Source organism: Empidonax traillii, unplaced genomic scaffold (assembly GCF_003031625.1).
Source record: "Empidonax traillii isolate 1590-97213 ecotype Southwest subspecies unplaced genomic scaffold, ASM303162v1 scaffold580:size560489, whole genome shotgun sequence".
NCBI classification, from domain to species: Eukaryota; Metazoa; Chordata; class Aves; order Passeriformes; family Tyrannidae; genus Empidonax; species Empidonax traillii.
This window is the reverse complement of record NW_020955773.1, coordinates 108,404-130,742: the sequence shown is the minus strand read 5'-3', so window position 1 is coordinate 130,742 and position 22,339 is coordinate 108,404. Positions and strand designations below refer to the sequence as shown.

At 37.6% G+C, this 22,339-nt stretch overlaps 1 protein-coding gene across 1 annotated transcript in view; it reads right to left on the bottom strand.

The window, feature by feature from the left end:
• Positions 1-22,339, bottom strand: part of EHBP1 (EH domain binding protein 1) — a 178,696-nt gene that overhangs the window by 75,596 nt on the left and 80,761 nt on the right. Inside the window, exons 10-12 of the mRNA XM_027898157.1 lie at positions 8,259-8,437; positions 7,582-7,630; positions 606-1,520 (exon numbers count right to left, since the gene is read on the bottom strand). Of these exons, the coding sequence (XP_027753958.1) occupies positions 606-1,520; positions 7,582-7,630; positions 8,259-8,437 (1,143 nt within the window). The remainder of the gene's footprint in view (positions 1-605; positions 1,521-7,581; positions 7,631-8,258; positions 8,438-22,339) is intronic.

Below are 22,339 nucleotides of genomic sequence, written 5' to 3'. Positions count from 1 at the left end.
TAATATTTGGCCATTATCACCCATCTGTGGACTGTTTCTCTTGCGATACAATGAATCTTTATGGCACTTACTCAGAAAAAACCCATAAAAATATTTGAAGCAATCACACTACCAAAAGACTGTCACAAAGCCAAACAAAGCCAAATCTGTTTCTACCTCACCACTGTGGCCATGGTCACAAGGCTGTGTGGTTTCTCAAACAAGATTTTGAAATATCTTTGGTAAATTCTGAGGTGCTCAAAACTTGACATTTTTTATTGAACTAATGTATTTTTCCAGTTTTTGTTTCAGTATGCAACGCTTAGAAGAAACGTGTTGCCACAACCAGTGGCAAAAGTTTTGGAGCCATCTTCCAGATAGTCAAGAACACAACTCCCTTTAATTGGAGAGGAGAGATTGGAAAGATTAATAGTGGGACAATTTGTACAAATTAGTTTTTTATGTAATGACTGTTTTTCAGCACCACAGACATTTTAGGAAAAATATTTATTGCCCAACAATAAAAATACACCTCACCATTCATACTGACGATATGGTGTAAATTACAAACACAGAAAAAACTTGAACAGCATATCCATCCTAACTCACAGGCATAAATTTCTTACCTGGGCTGTTTTTGCAGTTTGATCTGCATGACTTAAAGCTGTTCTGGCATCACCGTCAGAATCAGATTCTGTTTGCCTTGGAGAAGCATGTGGTTTCTTTGCAAGATCTGTATCCATATTATAGGAGTATCCAGGCTTAGAAGTAGGAGATAAACTCGTTTTTGTGACAGGTGAACCAGAATCTGCTCTTGTGCTCTCTGTGGATCCTATACATCCCAGCTTTTCTTGCTCTGAGAAACCAGTAGTACTGTCTGAGCTCTGGTGTCTCTTCTTGTTGTTATCTTCACAAGCAACTGTGGGAGACATATCCTCTTTTTGATCACTGACATGTGCTAAGTCACTGAATTCTAAAGTGTCAGTTATCAGCAATTTCTTCCTTCCCAATGTAGGCTGCACTTGCGTTGTGTCTGTGCTGCTACACTTCCCAATTTCTTCAGATGCAGAAGTCCTTCCAGAGCTCTGCTGGGATTTCTGTGGATCTGTGTCACTTCGAGTCCTGCGAGAAGAAGGGGAAGCTGTGCTCGGGCTTAAATGGTCATCAGGAGTCTGATGCTCGCTCTCAGACTCTCCAACACCGCTGTCATTTACAAACACAGAGTCATCCTGAGAAGCAAAGTCTGCCAAGCCACCGTCCGGCGGCTGCAGTTCGGGCTCCCGGTTCAGGTCATTCAGCTCTGCGTAGAATTTTTCCTGGTCGACAGAACTGTTTGTGTCCGTTTCATAGTTACCCACTTTGTACGTGCTTTTACTGCTGTTCTCCTCTATTTGAACCACGTTTAATTCCTGGCCACAGAAATGGGCCCTTATTTGATAGAGATAGGTCATAACAGTCAGTTTGTCGGGTATCGCCAATAAAACCATGTCAGAAGGTTCCAGCAATCGCGATATTCCTAAACTGGCAAACCCGTCGTACGCCTTTAAAAGCAGACAAAATAAATGTTACGGTGTGGCAGTTTCTTACATTATCATGACATTTCAAAAACGCAAGTGGAAGTTTCAGTCAAAATAAGCAAGCCTAAAACGCATTCAGTATTACACGTATAACATGGTTTCAATCTTATTACTTATTATTCTTCTGGTTTCATTATAGTCATGACTATTTTCTGTTGCACCATCCAACTCATTGATTTTTCTTGATGGCTTCTACATATCTTCCATAAATCTTCACAGCAAAGCAAACTGAGAGAATATAACCAGCAAAAACACCCAAATGGCATTTTAAAAAATGTTTTTAACATATTTTGATATCATACACTACTAAAATCTTTGGTTACTCAAAATTATTACACTTCTATGAGAAAACAGCTGTTCATGAAACTGCAACTTAAAAGGCCTTCTTTTTGCACTAAGAAAACCTGCAGATATCTTAAATGGTTCTTATTCAAGCAGCAGGAAATAAGCAAACAAAAAAAGTCTAAGAGTTGAACCAGAAAAAAAAAAAAAGCAACTCATGATGGTTTTTTAAGATAAGGAACAAAGATATAAGAAACACAACACTAATCCATCTTGAGCTTTATCACTGATGATCAACCTTATGCCTTCTACTTGTTATGTAATTGCAGTGATTTCTGTTGATGAAAAACTACGTCCAGACAGCCAAAAAGAACACCAGAAATTCCTTGACACTAGGCATAAATCACAGTGATCCATCAAACAAACGCATTTTAAAAACATTTGTTGATGCTAAAATTGTAAGAAAGAGAGAGTGAAAATCATTCCCATTTCACTTTCATTTCTAAAAGCTAAACAATTGCGAGGCCACATTGTCTTCTTACAAGCTGGCCCTTTAAGTGAGTGGGCTTGGTGCATCAGGTTTTTCTAGTTTTGAAGAATTAAAGCCGTTTCTCAGTTTACAATTAATTATTACTATCCTGGATTAACCTTGGAAGACAATATTGTGTTTCAAGGAAGCCTTTAAAAGGCCTCCTGTTAGCATAGATGCACTCTCAGTTAAAGCATGTGGGCTTCTCCTCCCCCAGGAATCCTACAGCTCCTTGACACCATCTTCTCAAGGGGCTTACAATGTTCACAGTTGTTCCTACATTATTTTGAAAAAAAGCAGATGCTAAATTTAAGACATGGATGAGAAAACTGTCCTCTCACAAGGAAATAATAATACATATCAGTGGCTTCAACTCAACCCCAGTTTTACACTTTTTCCTTAATTTCTTTAGTTTTAGAGGGATATTTAAAAAAAAAGGAGAAATCAATTAAGATTTTTTTTTATCCTCTTGACTTTCTTCCTAGTAAATGTTCAGTGGAGACACAGAATGTAGGGATGGGCTGGCCAGCTCTCAGCAGACCCAGTTATTTTGCTCGCTCTGAGAAAAGGAGGTTCTCTCCTTCCCCTTGCAGTGTCATTCCCTATGCAAGGGTCAAACAGTTTTTGTTTCAGCCACTTTTCAAACTCTGCTACCAAAAGCTGGAATTTATCTTCCCGAAATTCTGAATGCTTCCCCTCATGCTCAGGTATAACCTGCCAAAGCATTCGAGGTGAAGTAATTTCTATATCACTGTTACAAATGATTCACAAAAGTTATCTACACATAGAAATGGTCTGAATGGTTTATTTTTATGGTCTTCTGACTCTCTTCTCATGCAAAATGATTTGGCCTAAAATCATTGCTGGTCTCCAGTGTGGTATAATTTCTTGTGAAGGTTTATTATGAGAGATTGTAATGCCATTTATAATCCCAGAGCTGTGCTTAGATAAAGGAGTGACAAACATGACTGATGTATTTGCTGATACACAACTCCAGACAGAGCAGAACAGCAGCAAAGTTAGAGGTGGAAAGGAATACAGAGAACTCAGAAGGTAGAAGAGGGACAGCTGTCACTGACCTGGTCTTGGGAAACAGAGCTGGAGGAGCAGGATCAGGCTGGTTATGAAGGAGAGGGAGACAAGACAGGTGGAACTGAATAGATATGAGGAGCACAGAGAATGGCAAGATAAAGGAGAGCAGGGCAGGGATTTGGGTTGGCAGCCTAAGCCACGGCAGGTACCAGGAACGAAGAATGCTCATATGACAGCAGAAACAGGTTGGGCATGAAAGAATAGCAAGCCAGCCGTGCTGTCTGTGGACTAAAGGTAACGCCAGTATTTGCTGTTTGCTTAAGTGGGTCAGGCATAAATAACTTGTCACCCCACACTGCAGGTAGTGGGAGCTACCATCTTAAGAATCAAAGGACCTAAGGACAGGCATGGCAGTCCAGGGCAGCCAGAGCCCATAGATGTGATTTGACCTGAACTCTTTTTGTACTCTTAATTTCTTATTTATATGCTAATAAATCTAAATCCTAGGAGTATCTCTCAGGGTCTATAAAATGAAGGAGGGGACAGTGTTTCAGGGTTGTCAGGAAAGGTACTTGCTAAGAAGTAACACTACAGCACGACTGAATTTGGAGTGATGGATATTCTCAATATCCATGTTGATATTTTGCTGCAAATACTGCAGCAAAAACTGCAATCACTTTTTGCTGCCTGCTCAGTTCCTCCAGTGATGCTTGGGATTAAACACAGTTATTTCCCACTGATGCCAGATAGTTATTTCCTATCTCCTCTCATTCTCATTCTGGATGATACACATTTTTGCTACTCTCCTTTAAAAGTACAGTAGCTATGTAGGTTGGCACACCAGTGTTTTACAGACATTAGCTCTAGAAATAGCAATTGTGTGTTCTGGACGTGTCCATACAACTGTGTGTGATGGGTTCTCCTCCACTACTAGAAAAGCTGGGAGCTTCTTGATATTCCAGAATAGGTATAAATGTCCCGTGTTTCTAAATACTTTGTAACATGGTATTAACAGAGTAAATTTTCCAATTTTGAAATTCTTTTCGTTAAACAGAGGCATAACTCAGCCTTGATTTTGCAAATTCTTATTTATCTGCACGTTTGACTCTGCTCCTCTGTGATCTCACTGAGGCCAACAAGCATCTCACACACATGCAATTAGACATGTGCTTATGGTTTTGTGGAATCCAATCATTGAAGTATGAACACCTATTTATAAAAGCATGACTCCAGATTAACAGTAAAGAATTTTTTCCATTTGACTCAATACTACCCCTGTAATTCTGAATTCTTCTGTTTAAATGCATAATTTAAAAGGATTCCTTTAAAAAATTGAATATTTTGTTACGACAATAATTTAAGTTCAAATGTATTGAGGAATTTATTAGAAACGGCCAAAATTGGGGGGGGAAAAGCATCACAAAAATTGAAAGTGCCAGTGGAACTCCCAAAATATACGTTACTATTCCCCCACAATAATCTCTCAAATGAAACAAGCTTCTCAAAACAATAATTAAAACCAGAAATTCATTATTAGAATCATACTGGTGTGCCCTTCTACTTCTCATCCCTTCATCCCCTCAAAGCTCCAGCCAAGTGTTGTTTAGTAGCTTAAATTTTTAAAGTGCAGGACATGTTATTAGCAATATGAAAAAATTCTATTTTTGATAAGGGACTATACTGCCAGTATGCTTAATTTTAATACATTTCCCATTATTTTTAATTTCATTATTATTTAGTAATAATCAAATGGACATATTAAATCAAATTAGCTGGTTTATGGTACTGGGAAGGCTACATGGACATCTGAGATTTAAGCAGAAGCCCAACTCTTTGGACCATCAGGGAAAGTATCTCTGTAATGTTTCTGATTTTCTCAAAGATAATCCTGGTTTCTCTTTTGTTCCTGACAGAAATATGAATTTGCAACGTGCACCAAAAATATCTTCCAATTTGGATTGATGCTCATGTAGTAGCTGTTTGGGATTTTTTTATTTTTGTATATTCAGGACACTAAGCCCATTTTCCTATCTCCCAATGAAGTTTTTTTAATTTTTTTTAAATTTACTGACAAGCTGATTGACAGACATCAATTGAGATCCATCAGCACAAGCACCACAGGAAGTATTCCGATCATTTCCCAACTCTGTAACACACTGACATATTGGCCAAGATCAGATGTCACAGGTAAATACCCTTTTTTATTCAGCATCAGTGGCAAGTGCGTTATAAAGAATCTCTGATGATGTGCCTTTTGTAACAGTGCATTTCCATGTGTAATTATACTCTGTATTTGCACTGAAATAGTTGTCTCTTAAGGTATCTTCTTTTTTTTTAAAATTAAAATACAAACAAGGTCATGCACTTCTAAAAGATATACTATTATGGGTTAACCTTTAATCTATGGTTTTCCTTCTGGAGAGGGAGCAGCGGGGAAAGAAACATTTAAACAAAATTAAAAAAAAAAAAGAGCTGCTTCAGACAAAGAAAATCATCCTATTCATCCAAAGATGTTATTTTAATTGGTTAGGAGGAATCACTGTCAAATGTGTTACATATCTGCATGGAATTTCTAGGCAGCCATTGTTGGCAGTGCTGCATTCACTCCAACCAAGGGCACACGGGGTTATCTGGCAGAACTGTGTGAGACCAGGAAATAAATCTGCAGGAAGCAACTGAGATACTCAGTGTGGCTGTCAGGCGAAGGCTGGCAAAGTGATGAAAGAAAAAAAACTGCACAATAACAACAATCATTATTTCTTCAATTCTGGGAACTACATCCTGTTAGAAAGGGAGGCTGAAAAGTTCACTGTTTGCCATCACGGTTTCATGAAGAAAAGATGACTGATCACACTGGTAACGTTTTTAATTAATTATCTATTCTTTCTTTTTTATAATCCGGCTTAATTAGCCCAGACGCTCAACAAAACTTGAAGTACAAAAACATATGGTCACAGAAAATAACGTGATGTCACAGATAATCCACTTAGGTCATCTGAAGTCCTCATATCATTATGAAAAAAATATCAACAGCCAAAAGACTCATTAGATAGCAGCAGCTCAGAGGTATTTCATTATTTATAACACATAAGTACTGAATTAAAGACAAGTAACTCCCTGGTTAACACATAAATGTGCAGACACATGAAAATATAAACAGAAATAAATTTTAATAAAGCACTTTCAGAAATTCCACACAACTAAATCATATTAGACTGTAGATATGTTTGCTGTATGATATTGGACCTGATTAATTTATTCAAAGTATATTTTTATACCTTAATCCTAGCTAAATTTAGTGCTTTTTAAAGCAGTATATAAACAAAATCCCAGCATTAAGAAGGCAGATACTTAAAAACAATTTTCAGATCATCTTAAGGAACAATTTCATTATCAGTGACTCACATGAAAATTTTAATTTCTAAACATGTCCCTAGGGCTCAACTGAAGCTTGTAGCATGCCTAAAATAGTGAGCAGAAATAAAAAGTCTTCTGGTGATTCCCAAACTGAATTCCTCCTTCTTCCAGAGAAACTTTTTAGATCTTTGCACCTACAAAGAGTGGTTTAAAACAGTTGCCAGCACAAGGCTATAAAGTATTTTCCCAATATTTCAGTTTTCTGCAAAGTATTGTTTCAACACTTTTTTACCCTGAATTTCTCACATTGCGTACACCACTTCATTCAGCTGGTGCAGCATGAGAGTAGGTGTAAATTTTCATCTTTAAACACACAAAAATCACCACCAAAGCAACATCAACCGTGCCCAATTCCCAGAGCCCTGGTAAAGCAACAGCAAGAGAAGCCTTGTGTACAAGACAGTCCAACTGCAGTTACATTTTTTTTTTAATTTTTTTTTTTTTTTTAATTACGTGGCCGATCGGAGAAATCATGAGCACTCACAGAAGGCTGGCCGGGCCTTTCCCCTGCTTTCCCAGTTAATGTAGGCCATACAAATATTAAACTCTACTGCCAGCCTTGAACTTGTTGTGAATGTTAAAACCACGACAAACTCGAGTCAATAATGCATCCGATTTGAACCACGGGAGGCCGAATACCTTCTGTGAGCTGCAGTTATGACCTTACAAAACAACCGCGCTTTCCCAAAATTAATAAAAACCTGCAGTGAAGTCAAAATTGAGGCTATGTATTTTTTATTTTTTTTTTCTCCTGGCAGTTCTTACCTTTTTGTTGTTTTCTTTAATATCTTGAGGATTCAGGGACTTGTAGTCACTGAGGGGGAAAATGGCACAGTGGGTATGTACAGTATTTGATAAAAGCAGCAGTTTTAAAACAAACTAAATCTAAAAATTTGACATACAATAATATCATATAGTAACTAGCAATTTCACAGCAATTCAATCAACAAAACTAATAGTGTGGAAAATTAAAGGAATAAATAAATAAATAAATAAACACCGATTACATGTTTCATTGCCTGAAGCTTTCCATCTAAAAAAGAAGTTAAGGCACGGACTAGAGGCCGGCCTTGACAACCAAATTTACCAGGAGGTAATCCGTCCTTGTCAGCGTACAAAGAGCTTATTCCTCTCATCTCATTTCAACACCAGCACAATTCTCATAATCATCCTGAAGTCAGTTCTTTGTATAAGATTAAGAAGAAGAAAAACAAATCACAGAGAAGGGAGAAATAATTGTTTATGCAACAAGGGAGAGCACAGAGGTCACAAAGTTTGAACATTCATAAATCTGGTTTCTTAGAAAGGACGGTTTCCTGCTTGAAAGGAAAGGGTGAAAACAATTCAACATCTGAAATTACACGATTTGATTTTTACGTAAACGTAACTGTTCTATATTTCTATGAGAGTTAGGTTATGCAGGCAAACAGTATACAACTTACATTAGGTCTGGTCTAAAGTGATGTAATATTGCACAAAAGGATAAGCCATTTCTCCACGACGTAGTAAAATTGGTGATTTTCACTCCCCTATAGTTTTTTGTAACTTCTTTGCACCACACAAGCAATGACTGACTGGCGTTTGGCTTTCTCCCCAAAACAGGACTTGGTATAGGGCTTGGCTGGAAGAAAAAAAAAAAAAGAAAAGAAAAAGAGAGAAGATGATAAAAGAATTTAATGGAAGATGAGAATTAACATTAATTGACCTAACTAGATGATCTGTATCCTTTGATGTGAGTTTAGGTCCTTCACAGCTGTCAGTTTACAATGACTGTAACTTGCAAAAGACACAAATCGTGAGTTATTATCTACAGTTGTTGCCCTAGGCACTTGTCTCGAAAGGATGCAGATATACAGGATTTCAGATCTACCCAGGAGAAGAGGCCAAGAATTGTACCAGTGGAAACACAGTGCTGAAACACTTACGGCATAGCCCCGCAACAGTCCGTGACACTGAGCCTTGAAAACATTTCCCAAAATGCAGACATGGAAAAGCATCCCCACAAGCCCTTTCACTTTTAATGAAGATAACACCGGGACTGGATCAAAGGGCCAGGCAGAGCTGGGGCAGAGTTTGTCGTGAGCTGCAATCCACCATTGCGTCGGGGGGGATCAAAGTTGCGACACAAGGCTGGGGTATCGCCCTCGAACAGGCTCCAGATTTGAGCTCTCTTTCTATGTAAGTGTGAGATTGCATAAAAGTAATTATGGCACAGTGTTTCTAAACAGCCACTTCCAACCCTACCCAAAGAGTTTCCTCTTCTGGGCTTTAGCTTTTCTATGCGGAAAAGGAATTTCAGATGTAAATTGTTATCAGAGGGCGGTTTGTAACAAGAATCTTTAGTTAACAACAACCATTTACAAACGGGTCATTTTGATCCTCTTAGTAACATTTTTGTGGGCATAAACCAAGAATTAAAATAGAATATTTCAGGCATTTGGCATTTGTCAAACTGTCAAATTCACTTCCACAAATTCAGTAGAGAACTTACTGACTGCAGCTCATGTTTTCAAGACTCACACAAACTTATTTCTCTTGAAAAATTTAGTTGTTTTAAAAACTTCTTAGGGCTAATCAAAAAGACAGAATGTGAGAGACACAAATCCTAAATCTGAATTATAGCCAAAGAACACAGATCACTTGTTTTTTGAATGTAATATAATTAAAATCATATACACACAACAAACAAGCTGTTGACACACCTTCGAGCTAGAGAGTCCCCAAATTAAGATAAATAGAGCAAGTAATTTACTGTATCACAGCCACTTAAGTTTACGATCAAATGGATTTACTTGTTATTGTCTATTTGTGAAAGACCTACGATGCCCCCCCTTGACTGAAGGCTGTCAGTGCTCAGCAATTAGCCTGCTGTCAACTGATTTGTTTTCACTGCTTCTGGGGAAAAAACCCCACATACAGAACCAGGGAAGTAATTTTTCATTTACTGTCACAATCAGCCCTAAAAGGTTGTTTTATAAACATACTACCTCCTCATGAGATACAAGCACTGCTAACTCATTTAGAAAGCGCAAAATGTATACCTTGCTGAGATTTTTTTTTTTAATACCACGTCATATGTGCAAAATCACTTGTTAAAAAGTGCTTCTTTTTTAAAATCCTGTCAACGATTCAAATCGGTATGAACAAATCCATTAACAATGAGACAAATATCTCTAAATACACTGAATTAAGGACTTAATAAGGATATGCAAAATAGGGAAGGAAAAGTAGCAACAAATTATAAACTTTCTTTACCATGCACAAGATCTAATCAGATAAACAAATATTGCATAGGAGCTGTCACACAGTTACTTCAGATTCAGAGTGAAGTAACTAAGATGCTGTTTTCCTCCTGTTTTTTTTGAAACTGGAAGTAAAACCCAGCAATCAACCAATGATCTCAAATTCAAGGTACTATGTTACTGAAAATATATTTGCTATTATAAATTATATTTATGGACATAACACTACTTAGAGACAATAATTAAAATAGCTCTATCAAATCGTGGAAAAATGGTATTTTAACAAATCTTTAAAGCACAAAGTTAATTCTCCAAATCACAGAGCATCACAGATATACTAAATGTTAACTATAAACTCTTAATACCTGTTGCTGAAATTCTCCACAAAAATTTTAAATGTTTCAGTCACCACCTAAATGCATTCAGGTTAACTCTGAAATCACCTTTGGCAATATTATCATTCAAATGCCTTAATTACTCATCTAACAAACTGAAGACGTAACTGAATTTAAACCCATGTTTTACAAAAGGAAATCCAAACCTATTAAAACAATAAATTCAGCAGAATTTCACATTTTATTTAAAAATTATCAATCTTTAAAAAGCTAAATTACATTTCCTTGAAAATCTATACTTAAGATGGAGATTTTTCCGTGTTTGTCTTTCCATCAATGTTAGATTTTCTAAAAGTATTTTATCCAGAATATGCAAGATTTAGGATGTGCATAATGTACTTACACAATTTTCTCATCTCTTAGCTGATAAAGCAGAAGTTACATAAAGTTTTCTTTCCATACTTAGTAGTCCAAGATTCTTGGATAAAGGTGAAGTTAATGTTAGGACAATTACCACCTGAGTCAAAGCTTTTGTTATTTAATCTATGACAAAAGCATTCAATTCAAGACACAATGGAAATAAAGAACTGTGTGTAAGCACTTAACATACCTTCAGAGGCGTTAATAAATGTTAGTTTAATTTTTTTTTAATGAAACTTCATTATGAAAAATTTTTTCTTTTGAGAACTTGGTTGGCAATGGCTCCAAAAAAGCATGAGATACCCACACCAGACTGCTACATCTGCTCACTGATCAACAGGTAACTGAATCTAATGCAACTGATTTTTATCCAGCTGTGGGATAACTGCAGAGAAGGGTAGAGGTTCCAGAGCTGGTCCCTCACATGCTTAGCTCAGATCTAAATGTAGCATCATGTGGATGGATTTATCAACTGGAGTCAGCACCAGCTTCAGGATATCTTTGTTTTGCACTCAACAAAAGCACTGAAGTCTCTATTCTTCTTTTGCATGTTCTGGAAGCTCAGTTAATGTGTTTTATAGTGTATGCATTTTTCCTCTTGGGAGATTATCCCATCAGACCACTACTCTATGTTAACAAGAGGACAATAGCTTTAAATATTAGGCTGCATTCCTACATTTGAAAATATTTAAATAGTTGTTCTGCTGCTCTCAAGAACACAGCACCAGGCACACTGATGGTTCAGAGAGAGAGGGGTTGAGCTGCATCTCTGACGCACAGGACAGTACTCAGGAGAAGAAAATCAAGACTGAAATTTTGATGGGAACATGGGGCTATGGACCAAGATCTCATAGGAGACACAGTGAACAGCCAGAATGAAGACCAGGGGCTCAGTCTGAGCAACTCAAGAGCTTGTAGACAGGTTGCACAGGGGTAGAGGAGTTTAAAGAAAGCAGGAGGCAGCATAAAAGGCTGGAAAAAAAGATGCTGAGTAAGGAAAAAATTGTATGTAATCTAGGTGGAAGACTTACGTGGTTTGAGTTTTTAATTAATGAACACAACACCCCAAAGAGGAAAGGAGCTGAAAGAACAACCCAGGATTGGTAATTAACTGCAGGAGGAGAGGAAGCTGAGATTGAGATATAGAGCTGGAAGTCAGAATAGGGAAGACCTACAAACAATGAACAAACAAGTTTTTTTTTCCTCAAGAAGCAAATACAGACACTGGTCTCTTACTTATTTTACTGAGCAAAACAAAAGGGACTTTTCTCTTACTGCTATCAAAACCACAATGCTGTCTGGGCTCACTGAAAATTGTGAAACCATTAAAATGCAAGATAAGGTAAATGAAAGTAATGCACCAGTAGGTAAGTGAAAATGTACAGCGTGTGGCTGGATGTAAAAAATGTTTAGGAAACTCAACTGAACTGATCAGTCCGAAAAGTAGTAAAAAGGTGCAACAGAACTTGCAAAAGAAGTAAATACATTTCAGTCAAATAGATAATATTGTATCAACAAGATGATACCCAAGAATTTTATCTTTTCAACAACACAGGACTCCATCCATAGGAGCCTGGGAGTGTTAGAAATTTAATATGGCTCATTTAATACAATTTGTGCCTTTGGCAAGATCCGTACATGTCCAACATGCATTCAATTTTGTTTGTTGAGGGCTATGGAACAGTCTAGGCCTAAGTCAAAAGATTATTTACTAGTATCATGAATATCAAATGTCAAATACAACATGGGAAGAGTGCAAAGATAGAATTAAAACTGCTTTCTGTTTTATTCCAAAAATGGAAAAAACATCCTGATGATCCTGCGCTGTGGTGCGATGTCCTTTGCTCAGGCTAGTTAGTTATGTTTTTATGTAGCAGGTCATCATAATACTATGATGGCTTCAGTGACACAACAAAATATAAGTGGCATTGCTCTTTGCTTCTAGTAAGGGAAGACCATCCACATATTAGAAAATACACATTTTCTAGAAAGAAATGTTAGGAGTTCTGCTATCCTGTTACTCTGAAAGACAAATGCATCAGCTTAGGAACACATTCTTTAAATTTATGCTCTCTATTTGCGTGGTATGGTGTGTGGCTGCACAAAACATCTCTAGTTCCGACTGTCCCTAAAAATGAAGGAGATATGAAAATCCAGCTGCTAGGCACAAGTTACAGATTCAATGAATTTATTTCCTATATATGATTAATAACAAGTATTTAGGTAACCTCCAGGTTTCATCAGCACCATACATCTCAAAACTTTGCCTTTCTCACTCTTCTGATTGTGCCTACAGCTAATGCAGATAGGCAATAAAATACAAGCTTTTATCTTAAAACCCTTGGGCATAAGCTTTTAATTGCTTATCTTTTTATAGGTTTAATTTTGGTACAACCAAACCAGTCCGTGTTCAATCATAACCTTAATATTTAGACATCTGCCTGAGATGAGATGATGCTCTCATGTTTGGACCTGGCAAGGTGAAGAGGAAGGTGAAATCCTCGGGACACACCTCAAGTTAGCTGTTGGTCAAGTAGGTCAAATTATTTCACGCCAAAGGGTTCTCAGTTGCCTGTTACACACTCTGATGGCCATGAGTTGGAAAGAGCTTTTCCAAACTATGCTTGGCAAAAGAAAGGAAAGCAGCCTCTAGTTACTTTTACTCTGAGCACTGAGGAAGTGGTCTGGTAGAAAATGATGGTATGTGGTCATACAATTGAAATGTGCACGTGCTTACAACCTACAGGCATCCAGCGCACAAAGATGGGAGAGACTGCAATAACAAAGGCTACTGTTAAGTACTTCATTTTGTAATTTTTGTAATTATCTGGTAGCCTCCTTTTGCCTTTTACTTTGTCTAGTAATGAAGTAACGTTTTCTTAGCAGAGTCTTTTTTGGGTTTTGGTTTGGTTTTCATTGTTGGGGATTAAAAGGATAAAAGAACCCAAGTACTCAGAACTAAATAAAAACTCTAAACCTTCAGAACCAAAAGCCACAACACATGGACTACTGGACAATTGCCTCACTTGGGCAACAGGACACAAGCGTGTCTGCTCATGGCATTCAATTAAGAGCAAGACAGACTATTTTATTTCAAGACAACTACCTCCCCCTGTGGATGTTCTTAGTAGAGAAGAACAGCACCACACAGGAATGAAGGCAGCCACCTCACCAGGCTGAGAAACCCTGAATTTATTAGCTAATGGCAAAGAGAAGATTATGTTAATGAGCTGGTAACACAGAAACAAATATGAGGCAACATAATGAATTGGTTACTTATGTGCAAGTGATTTCACCTGATGGTCAGTACAGCCAGGAAAAAAAGTTACAGTGAGCTTCTTCTCAGATTCAACCATTATAAAAGAATTGGTCAAGGCTCACCTGGCTTCTCTTCCCTGAGGTCACATAATCTTTGTCTTGAACGACATGTTTTCAATTAAAAAAAACAAGAAAGGTATATAATTCATACCATTAAGCAGAAGCGAACATGGAGCTCAGTCTCTGATGATTACACATATTTGTAATATAACAGTATGAACAGATCCCATGCAGGGATGGGGCCTCATTTTTCTGCTCTCAGAAGACAGGCAGTTTCCTTGTGTCCACCTTCCTTTCACCAGCTGGCCCGATGGCATGTGGGCTGAAGTCTCTGCTCTCATGTAATCTGTGCTGGAAGCCCAGATGAGCTACCAGGATGCTGCTGGTTCACAATCCCTGGCTCTCTGCCACGATGGGAACGTTCAGGGTTTTGGGCAGGTTGCCAGAATTAAGCAACTTAAACCACAGATGAGGAATAGCAATTTTCAAAGCTTTTAACTTTGTTAAATGTGAACTGAACTAGCAAAACGCACCTCCCTGGGCCCAAGGCTATCTCTGCCACATTTCAAAGGCCTGCAGCAAACAATGGAAGTGTTAGAGCTTGTCAGAAAAGGTCACAAGAATCTCTTCTAAAAGAAAGCACAAGGCAAACTAAAAATGAGAGTCACTGCCAATTCTTCCTAAAAACAGTGAACTCTTGTTGCTTTTGCAGGAATTTCTTTTGACAGAGCCATTAAATAAACACAAGTCATTATCCCACTCTTCTGAACATTCCAACAGGCATACTTTTTTCAGGCAATCTTCTGATGTTGAATCATTAAGGTGACATTGCTCCACAGAACTTTATAGTTACCCATTTCGTAAATCTACTGCATCATTTACATTAATGCACAACCATAGGCATATTTATGGAAACATTAGTCTTTCCCTATGAGAAATCTTTGTTTTCAATACTTGAGAACAGAACACAGATGGCAGATTTGTGCAGGTATTGCACTAACAAAGGAAAACAATCTCTGTTTGGGGGAGCTTAGAGCACTCAGTATTTTTAAGTCTGGTATTGGTGATACAGTACCTCTGAAGGCCATAGCACAGCTCTTGATTGAGAGTGGAAATAAAATCAGAATATTCTACAATCCTGCATAAGGTGCTGGTGTCAGTGAGCTTACATCAGGCATAAAGATGGATGTTCTTAAAACCACTTAGGGCAGGTATAGATAAGTGAGAATTTAATGGAAAGAAGTTTTTGCCTTGATAAACTACTGCATCAGCAGCTAACTCTATGTAAACAATCACAAAATGGAGATTAATAAAAATATTGCTTCACCTTGCATTGATAAGGAGAAACTGTCCATAGACGAGGGGGAGACACCTGAAATTATACACCTTTCTTTTTTCTTCCTCTGTCTTTATTCTACAAGTCAGATGCAAGTTGGAGACAAGCATTACTCATACAGACACAAAAAGATGAAATTGCAGCCCTATGTGGAAACAGCTTAGATAAGCCAGGTGCTTCCAGATCAGCCAAACACATATAATGTAATCCTTTGGTACTGGAAGAACCAATATAAAACAACATCTGAAATGAACGGACAGTCTGAAAACTTGAACATAGGGGAGATATTAGAAAAGAAGGAAAAGACTACATTCCCTTCCAGTTTTTAAATGCATAAGGACAAATTGGAATAATGCAGACAAGCTAAAGAAAAAGAAGTGGAACAAGTAATTAAGGTGTTTCTTACCATATGAAAGTTAAAAGACAAGGAACAAACATCATTTGCCATGAACAAATCATGACTAGCAGTCCAAATTCCTTCTATAAGAGTGAAGCAGACAGGGGTGAGCAGAGGCATCACATAACATTATGAATGTAGTTGAGCTCTTTTAATTGTCTATCAAGATGCTCTCATAAGGAAGCACAGAAAACAGAGCCTTAATGAGACTCAGAGGTGCAAAACAGTCTGGAAAGCTATATCCAAGACTAGTTTTAAATGATTCTCTGAATCATTTAAAAGGGCTTCTGCAAGAGTATTTCTTGGGTTCAGTGAAAGTCTTAATCAGGAAGGTGGACAATACACTAGACAAGAAGATGGGATGGACATCAAATGCACTAGAAGAACCCCAATCACATAAAAAGGAGAAAAGGTCTGAAGGAAACAGTAGGAAATTCAACAGGTACAAATGAAACATAGCAAGGAGTAATCATTTACATAAATGCAGGATGAGGAAGAACTGGTTAGGTAAAAGCTCATCACAAAAGGATGTGGGGGAAACAGTCTATTCAAGCTGAACATAGAGTCAACAACATCAGGTTGTTATGAAAAAAATCAAATATCATACTGAGAAGTACAGACAGGAATAAAGCTTGCAAGACACATACTGCCTCTCCCACTCTACTCAGCATCAACAAAAATTTTATGTTCAGTTTTCTCTGATGCAGAGTGTAAGGAAAATGAGCCCAAAGATCAGGGGGAAAAAAAAAAAGTGCATGAAGAAAACTGAGGCAAATTTAGGTCCTTTACCTTATGGAAATATGGTAAAGTAACATGATAAGTCTTCAAGCATATATAAAATTCTAAAGAAAGAAAACCCTTTGTCCCCCATGCCAGTGTTTATCAAAATGAAGTTACAGGCTTTAACTGCAACAGGTCAGACACCAGGAGGAGCAATCTGTAAAACAGTATAGCTAGAAGCACTCAAGACTGCCTGCGAAAGCCATGAATGTCTCATTATTGGAGGTGTTTAACAACAGGTTGCAGAAATCCTTAGTTTTGTAAAGGAAAACTAGGCCTTTGGGCAAGTAGATGGACCAAGTGCTTCAGACTCAACTTCTCTGTGTTTCTGAACTCCAGAGTCTACAAGAAAAGGACGCAGCTTGCACAGGCTGCTGCCATTGGCGAGCAGGAGCCTGGCAGAGGTTCCCTCCGAGCACTGGCAGCAGTGGAAGAAAGCTGGAAACCCCCCAGTTCCCACCAAGCAACACTTTACACTGGCCTCTCACATCACCCACCAAAAAAAACCCACTTCCAGTTTTAAAAATAAATCCTAGCATGGAAGTCCTGGTATTATTTGTTTCATAAGCAACTCATGCAATAATTTCCCCAACATTAATAAGATCTCCTTGCAAAGAACAGTATATTTTGGGTTTTTTTCCTGGCACGTAGCTATCCAAATACAGGGAAAGTTCAGTAACCATTAACCACTCTCCAAATGAATAACTGCACGGAGCGTGTCTTTTCTCTTTCAGTTGTTTAGGAGATTGGCTATTGAAGAATTATAACCCCACCACTCCAACTGCTCCTCATGAGCACTACCAGAGAGAGGAAGGCTCTCTCTCATTCAGCATATCTCCACAGAAAGTCACCAAGCCACTTTAAAATCCAGGATACATTGGAAAGGCTTTTTTCATCTGCAAGGGAAAAGTTCAAGGTCAAACCCAGGACAACAGACAGAAAAATCCCCACCCAATTGCAGTTGGGTGAAATAGGGTATTTAGGCAAACTGTAAGATGTAAGCAAATCAGCTGGATTCAGCTCTGTCACAGCAGAGATGTCACAAGCAGAGTGAACTGGGAAACAAAAATTACCTTAGAGGTTTTTTTTTTTTTTTAAGGAAAAAAAAAAAAGATAACGCTTCAAAAAGTCTTCTCTACCAGAAACAGAACATTTCGCTCACAAGCACCATTCATAAACAACAAAGAAAACAAAAAAGCATTACTAAGTAAAAGCAAGTGAAAAATTAAGGAATGGTAGGTTTGAATATTCTTGTTTTAGTTGCCCAACAGAAAGAGCATTATTTAAGCAGTGTGAAGGCAGATTGTTATCTTTACCTCTCTGAATAGTACCTTATTCTGTGAATAGCCCCCACGGAATAACAGCCCCTACTCAAGGATTCAATAGCTTAATGAACATAACAAGACTGGCACAATCTGGAGCTTAATTTGCATGCAGTTTAAATATTTTTGCTTTATTAGTTTCATTTCAAAATAAAAAAAACATGTAAAAGTAACAGCAATTCAAGTGCCACTTGGCTTAACATATATTTTTCCAGGAATTCTTACACTATCCAAATATGCTAATTGCTAGAACTTGTTCAGCTAAAAGGAGAAATACATATTAAATGAAAATATCCTTTTTGTTTTATAATACGTAATTAACACAAGCTTTCCTAGCGTCAACACTGGCAAATCTATCCTCTTGAAAAATACACACATAATTTTCATGCGACAAATTAAATTTGGTGTGGTTATGCTTTTAGCACTCAACAAGTAAAAGCTTGTAAATGAAAAGCTGAGGCACAAAGGTATGGCAAGTCTCATTTAAGAAATCAAAATCTTCGGGAGAGAGGAATTCTCTCCTGCAGAACTCAAGAAAAGCTGCTAATAATTAAATACTGCCTCTGATTAACACTTTACACTACATGTTTATGTTGAAAGTCCTTGTTTAAGCAGACTGTGATACAAACCTAATCAAATCACATTTCATTCTCTTATGATGCCTGGCTAATAACCACACAACAGTTGGAAACTGTCAAAATATTTTACAGCTCAATTGTAATTCCCATCCAAGTCTAAGCATGCAGTAATTGGGCGTTAGCCACGTTCCAGGGGTGTTACAGCAATGCACAGCATTCAGATCTTCTGGGTTTCATTTTTTTAATACATGTAAGACTCCTAAATGATCCCCAGGATCTACTCAATAAAATTTCAAATTAAATATTAGTACGTTGTCTGCAGAGATGTTTGGGTTTTTTTCATTAACTGAATGTAGTATTTAGGTCAACCTTTTAAAAATTAGCTTAATATTTAGAACTACAGCAGCTTTTTTTTTTTTTTTTTTTTTGTACAGCTGCATTTTTCCCCCGTGGTTTAAGCTCCCTAATGTAAAAAAAAAGTTTTGTCAGATAAATAAAATATAAACATTTTTTAGAAAAATATTACATGGCAAGTATTTTAATAATAAAAGCTTTGAGACAAAATGCTGATTTTGAATTCAAGGAACAAATTTTGCAGCTAAGAGAAGTATTCCAAGCTGCTGAGGGAGAGGAGAAATGGAAACATGGAAAGGGATTTTAGCATGCACTATTAGACATGCAGTGTGCACAACACTCCTGAGCACTGTGTCCAGATCACAGCTCGATGGGGTTTCCTGAACAGACAATTCTATAGGTGTTTCTGATTGTTTGGGGTTTGCATTCCTAAGGCAGCATCAGAGACACAGATTCATGACTCCCTGGTCTTTCAACACTAGTCCAATCATTAACCCATTCATTAACTGTCCCTGACTCACAGTGACAGACAGATGACATCACTGGATCCTAAAGACATTACTGCTCAATGGATTAAAATCCTTAAGAGGCATTATGGCCTTGAGCTTCCATAAATGGAAGAAAGTGTTACATTTTAAGTGTCTTTTGGACTTAATTTACATGGTGTGTTAAATAAAATTAAGCACTCCTGAAAGGTTCTCAACTGGTCCCCAGATGATGCAATGATTAATGTGTTTCTGGTGTGAGATGCTCCTGATTCCAAAGAGTCATCTGCAGACAGAATTAGGAAACTCCTGGATAGAAGAACTGCACCAGATGACTTCAGTCTTCCAATCAGTAGTACCAGTGCTCTTAGAAGGAGCTGTGGGGGAAGGTATTGATTGATTGCTCTCCTTTAGGTTGGTGGATAAGATCAGATTTATCAGAGAACCCCAATGAGCTACAGGGGGGGAAAATTTCAGCCAGCACAAATACAGAAAACTTACACTCAAGCCTCCTACCTCATCTTTAACATGTCTGATCATGTCCAGGTGTTACAAACGTAGAGCACTTATCACTCACACATGTCAGTCTCCTGCAATACTTTTCACTGCACAAGCACCTCAGGATAGGTGGAGGAGGGAAAAGAAGGGAGCCTTCATTCCTACACAGGAATTTCCATGCTTTGGGAAGTGTAAATTAGAGCATTACTACTAGTCTGACAGTAAGTTTGCTAATAAATGTGTAGCAACATATCTAATTGCATAACGAGAGATTAAACGATTATGACAGTCTTTGAAATGGGAAGAATAAAGGGAAGAGAAAGTTAATGTAAGGGAGAGCTCTGGTAACACAGCAAAAGAGCTGCAATTTCAAAACCTTGATAAATTTATAAAAGCCAACTGTTTTAAATAAGCTTCCAGTGGGATCTACAAAGTTGATTCTAATATTGAGTTCCAAGTTATATGAGCTTCTAAAAATTATTTAAAGGTTAGGACCCATCATGAAAACATGGGCTTTTCAGACTTCTAGGCAGTACTCCACAGCAGAAGCATGACCTGGGAAACAAGTACAGTGACATCATTTGACTAAGACTTCCCTTACCTTTAAAGCAGCACAGAACAGGAGTTCAAAGAGCAGTTTTGCCCACAGTTAAAATAAAACTTACAGAGTACTCAAACAGAAGCACTTGTGGGAGAATGATGAGCTGATAAATAGACAGTGTGCATGCTGCTTTAGTCATAGTTTAGATTGTCAGTGAGTTACATTCACAAAAGGTTTTTTTTAACACATATAAATACCGAAAAGTCATTTAGCAATTCTTTTTATTATCTCCCATTTATAAAACCGTGGCAGTGTTAAACGCTGCTACTTAACAATCCCTTCGGCAAGCTTGGGGGTGGGTGGCGGAAAGCAGAAAGGGGAGGGCACTGGACTCTCAAAAGCAAGAATTGGTCTCATTGGTCTCCCAAAACCTGTTTGGAAAAGTCTTCAGAGCAGAAGTCTGACTAAGACACTCCACACCAGCCTTAGGGGATGCTATCTCTGTCCATGAATTATGGAACACTACAGAGGTATTTTATGTCCTAAATCAGACACGAGCAATATATTTGTAACAAACTTCACTATAAAAAGAGGTCAATTCTTACAGAATCTAAACCTAAAACCCACAGCCAAACTCAACAACCAGTTTTTAAAAGAATCCTTTTAAGGACAAAAGCGAAAACAAGACCATAGCAGGGTTTGACTTGTCTCTTACACCCTTTTTACTCAATAAATATGAAAATATCCCATTTTAAACACATATTTTAAAAAATGCGAATCTATTCCTCCAATAGTTCCAAGCAGATATGGATTTTCCAGCAGAAATATCTGGTTGGGACTCCACACAGAGTCCATCAGTCATGCAGGGACAGCAGCAAGGACAATGTTCAGGAGTTTAAGGATGTGAAATTGCTGAAACCGGGTTAGAAAGTAGAGCCATTGCACAATCTTGCTTTCTTTTTTCTTTTTCTTCTGTATTGGGCATCAAATATTGTCATAGAAAGTGAGACTAAGGGTGATGAAGGGCCAATTACACCCTTCCTCCAAAAAATAAAGGAAATACTCTTCCAGAGATGAAAGTGCTCTGAAGCAGACCACTTTATGTGTTGTATTTGTTCCACAACTCTTTAAATTCTTGCAAAAAAAGAGATAGATTGTGATTTTAAATCAACCATTTGTAAGTCCAAGGAGACCCGAAATGGAAGAACATTTCAAAAATTTGGAGGCTCTCATCAGAATTTTCTTCTAGTTATTCCTCATACCTATGCTACATTCTGGTTCTATATCTGAAGACAATGGTGAGTATTGTAAACATAAAAAGAGATACTGTCCTAAAAGAAAACCTAATTCTAGTAGGCAAACCCCCAAACCTATTTTTTGCAAAAGCCTAACCTTAATTTTTCATCTTCCTTTTTTTTTTTTTTTTTAAATAATAATAATGTTAATATTCTATTAACATTTTAAGTACAATGGAAGGGTTGTGGTTACAGTTATAAGAATTTGAGCATTGAATCAATATTTGGTTTGCTGTAGTTTTATACTTAAGCCTATTGATTTGGTTCTGATCTACACACCCACGTCTCAAAACAAAAGACTGAGTCACATTATGTTCCTGAGTCATTGCTGTCAATGACAATCATGACAGACTACTTACCAATAGCACAGGGTGCCATAAGGGCACTTCAGAAAAGCATCAATTCTTCAGTATTGCTTTAAAGTGATAAAAAACAAAGCTTTTCACAGAGTTCTTGAAAGCACTTTAGCAAATTACGAAAAGGGGTCATGGTGTTAGGGAATATGGTTGAGTTATGAAGCAGATTCTAAGACAAAACACTTTAATTATGATCTGTTAAGCCATCTGTATCGAATTACTGTCTGAAGTCACTTTGTAGAAAGCCTGCATGCATGCATGCAGAA